Source organism: Quercus suber, unplaced genomic scaffold, assembly GCF_002906115.3.
Source record: "Quercus suber isolate HL8 unplaced genomic scaffold, Cork oak 2.0 scaffold_891, whole genome shotgun sequence".
NCBI classification, from domain to species: Eukaryota; Viridiplantae; Streptophyta; class Magnoliopsida; order Fagales; family Fagaceae; genus Quercus; species Quercus suber.
Window position 1 is genome coordinate 225057 of NW_027070317.1, and position 4156 is coordinate 229212.

At 40.2% G+C, this 4156-nt stretch overlaps 1 protein-coding gene across 1 annotated transcript; it reads right to left on the bottom strand.

Moving 5' to 3' along the window:
- LOC111992514 (pentatricopeptide repeat-containing protein At1g10270) lies at positions 1-2246 on the bottom strand. The gene has a single exon (XM_065768140.1). It carries the CDS (start codon positions 2025-2027, stop codon positions 315-317), a length of 1713 nt encoding a protein of 570 aa, XP_065624212.1. The 5' UTR covers positions 2028-2246; the 3' UTR covers positions 1-314.
- Between the last annotated feature and the right edge of the window lie 1910 nt (positions 2247-4156).

Here is a 4156-nt window from a genome sequence, read left to right on the forward strand (position 1 = left end):
TGAGCATCAAGATTATTCAGATTAAAACTGTCTTGAATAAATATGTATATGTCTGAATACAAAAATCATTGGCTTGTCATATCAGCTAACACATTGAGGGACTCAATAGTCACAACAGATCCGTATAATATTAAGACACCCCTACCAAAAACTACGTCATTATTATACTCAAGTGAAACTAACCAATACAGAGACTTGTAGCACAAAGAGACACTCAGCGTATAAGAATGAGGTAGCACCCTCCTTGCCCAATTCAAAATCAGATCAAGAGAGAACCAGCATCTCTATCAATGACCTGGCATCAAAGAATCAAACTAACCCGTTGCTACCTGTTCCGTTGTTTGAGGAAGTGCTGAGGGTGAGTTATGTGATTCATTTGTTTGAGATCCTGGTGGTGGGTGCTGCAGCCCTTCTGTTTGAGATGGGCCAGATGGTGGGTGATGGAATCCTGTCATTGGAGGGGTTCCCGATGGTGGTTGCGGTGGTCTGGCCATTTGAGCAAGTCCAGATGGTGTGTGCTGCTGCCATGACATTTGAGGGGATCCAGATGATGGGTAATGTGGTCCGGCAATTTGAGGGGATCCAGATGGTGGGTACTGTTGTCCGGACATTTGAGAGGGTCCGGATGGTGGGTGCTGCTGCCATCCCATTTGTGTGGGCCCTGATGGTGTCTGCTGGGGTCTGGTCATTTGAGACTGTGGGTTGATTCCTGATGGTGGCTGTGGTGGTCTGGCAATTTGAGCGAGTCCAGATGGTGTGTGCTGCTGCCATGCCACTTGAGGGGATCCAGATGGTGGGTAATGTGGTCCAGCCATTTGAGGGGATCCCGATGGTGGGTACTGTGGTCCAGACATTTGAGAGGGTCCAGATGGTGGGTACTGCTGCCAACCCATTTGTGTGGGCCCTGATGGTGTCTGCTGGGGTCTGGCCATTTGAGGGTATCCAGATGGTGGGTATTGTGGCCTTGCCATTTGAGGGGGTCCTGATGGTGGGTGAGAAGGTCCTGCCATTCGAGGAGGTGGTCTTGATGGCATGTGTGCATATCCCCACCTATTCATACCCAGCAGTCTTTCAATCTCTTCACCCCGACCAGCTTTTGTAAATGCCTCATTTACAGTTTCCTGCAACGCAGGAGTAACACCAACACCATACCTCATCACCTCGCCCATTAGATCCCAGCTCCTGTCCAATGCACCTTCATTGCAAAGCCCCTTAATCACAACCTCATAACAAGTAGGGTCTGGTTTAGGTTCTTTTTCTCCCATTTTAGACAAAATCTGGGCACAGTCTGCTGCCTTGCCATTCTTGATCAATTCATCGAACACCCTATTACCAAAACTAGCAACCACCCTCAAACCAACATCCACCATTTTGTTCAACACCTTCAATGCATCATCAATCCTGTTCGCTTTCAAAAATGCCTCAATCAAAGTCCTATGAGTTGTGACATCAGGGGACAATGACTTTGAGGATAATTCTGTAAACATCATCTCTGCCTCTGATAACATCTCATTCTCACAAAACCGAGCAATGATATTATTATAACCTGCAACATCCATTTGAAAAGCCTTTGAATTTGATTTTGTCCCAACTTTCTTAAATGTGGGAATTACCTCCTCAAACTTGCCATGCTTAAAACATTCATTAACCATTATGTTAAATGTTTCTGAATTCACTGCTTGGAAAGTTGGCGGGGTGTGATTATCCAACATCGAATCAAACAATGCCAAAGCTTCCTTTTTCTTCCCGTACTTAAGCAATACCTCCAAAAGAACATTGCAAGTTGCAGGCACCATCTTAAACTGGCGATCAAGCAAGGACTTATATGACTCCATTGCCTCCTTATCTTTCCCCTGATTAAAAAACCAGTTCATAAATGTCGCATTCACAACCCCATCATACACCAGACACCGCTCCTTCAGCTCATCAAAAAGCTCATTAGCCTTCTCCAAATTTTCCAAATCTAGAAACCCCTTGATCAAATTATTATAAACCAATGAGTCTGCACCGTGCCCCTTATTCAACATTTCCCTCAACAGAAATACAAATAAATATTGCCTCCTTATCTTTCCCCTGATTAAAAAACCAGTTCATAAATGTCGCATTCACAACCCCATCATACACCAGACACCGCTCCTTCAGCTCATCAAAAAGCTCATTAGCCTTCTCCAAATTTTCCAAATCTAGAAACCCCTTGATCAAATTATTATAAACCAATGAGTCTGCACCGTGCCCCTTATTTAACATTTCCCCTTATTTGTATATTGAATTACAAATAGAAAGGGATCGCGGATATCGTATAAAAACAACAAATAACTCTCAAGACGGAAGTTATCCTATCGACGCTGTATTCATGCCTGTTCGAAATGCAAACCATAGTATTCATTCTTATGTAAATGGGAATGAAAAACAAGAGATACTTTTTCTCGAAATATGGACAAATGGAAGTTTAACTCCTAAAGAAGCACTTCATGAAGCCTCACGTAATTTGATTGAGTTATTTATTCCTTTTTTACATGCGGAAGAAGAAAAATTACATTTAGAAAATAATCAACAAAAAGTTACTTTACCCTTTTTTACTTGTCATGATAGATTGGCTAAACTAACTAAAAATTCAACAGAAATAGCATTGAAATCCATTTTTATAGACCAATCAGAATTGCCCCCTAGAATTTATAATTGCCTCAAAGGGTCCAATATACGTACCCTCTTGGACCTTTTAAATAACAGTCAAACCGACTTTATGAAAATGAAACATTTTCGCAGAGAAGACATAAAACATATATTGGACATTCTCGAAATAGAAAAGGATTTCGTATAAATTTTAAATCCATTGGATTTCATCTTTTTTTTTATTAGTTAGACAAAAACTTTAGAAAAAAAAATGGGTTTTGAATCTTTAGCACAATCCATAACTCAGAATAGATCCAAAATTGAATTATTGCAGAGATGTATCTAGGGAATAGTCGCTGCAAAGCGAATTCCCCCTAGATACACATGTCGTGATATTTTATTTCACAATTGAATCAATTTAAAAAATACCTAAAGTTAAGGATTTATCAATAGGTAATGTTGCTCCAATACCCAACCAAAGGGCTACTGCGGTACCAATCAAAAAGACTGTTGTTGCTACTGGACGACGAAATGGATTTTGGAATTTATTAACATTCTCCAAAAAAGGTACTGTTAATAAACCCGCGGGTACTAAAACCATTAAAAGAACCCCAATAACTTATTGGGCACTGTACGAAGTATTTGAAATACGGGAAAGAAATACCATTCGGGCAATATTTCTAAAGGAGTTGCAAATGGATCCGCGGGTTCACCAATCATTGATGGTTCTAGAACCGCTAAGCCTACGTTACATGCAATAGTTCCTAGAATTACTACTGGAAAAATATATAAAAGATCATTGGGCCATGCGGGTTCTCCATAATAATTATGACCCATACCTTTAGCCAACTTAGCTCTTAATACAGGATCGTTCAAGTCAGGTTTTTTTGTTATTGGGATAGGTGAATTATTATAGATCCATCCCCCGAGGGAACCGGACATGATAATTTTTCATCATCCGGCTCGAGCACAAATCAAACGAATGCAAGTAATTCTGTTCTTACAGGTAAATGCTCAATACCCAAGTAGGCTTACAAAGTTGACCATGATCAAGCGCTTTCTGGGTCGTCTCAGACCTTGCGATTGCCTTTTCTTCCCCAAAAATAAAAAATAAAATATCGAGACTTCTTTTACATACAAAAGATTTACTTGTTACTAATAGGGTCTAGCCCCTGTTCTTCTTTAGATCCCTTGTTTCACTCCGATAGTATATATATATATATATAAATCGGGTCAATGCAAAGGAAATGAATGCATTTCCATACTATTAAGTTAAGTAAGTAAAATAGATAAAACATAATCTGGATTATGACGTATCATCTATTCGACTGGATCTTACGGAGCCTGCTTATGCATGACATGAGACATGTCAAGGCTGATCATAGAAAAGATTCTCTTCAAGTAGTGAACCAGCCTATCCTCCATATGGGGCTTACGTAGTAGTTGGAACAAAGACACATTTCGTTGTGAATTCAAACAAATGTGGCAGATAGGCATATATCTGCACGGACTAATCAATAGTTCAAGTCACACACTCCCATAA

What these genes read in the sequence shown, in the direction of transcription:
- LOC111992514 (XM_065768140.1), bottom strand. Translation starts at nt 2,027, where the DNA reads ATGTTGAATAAGGGGCACGGTGCAGACTCATTGGTTTATAATAATTTG.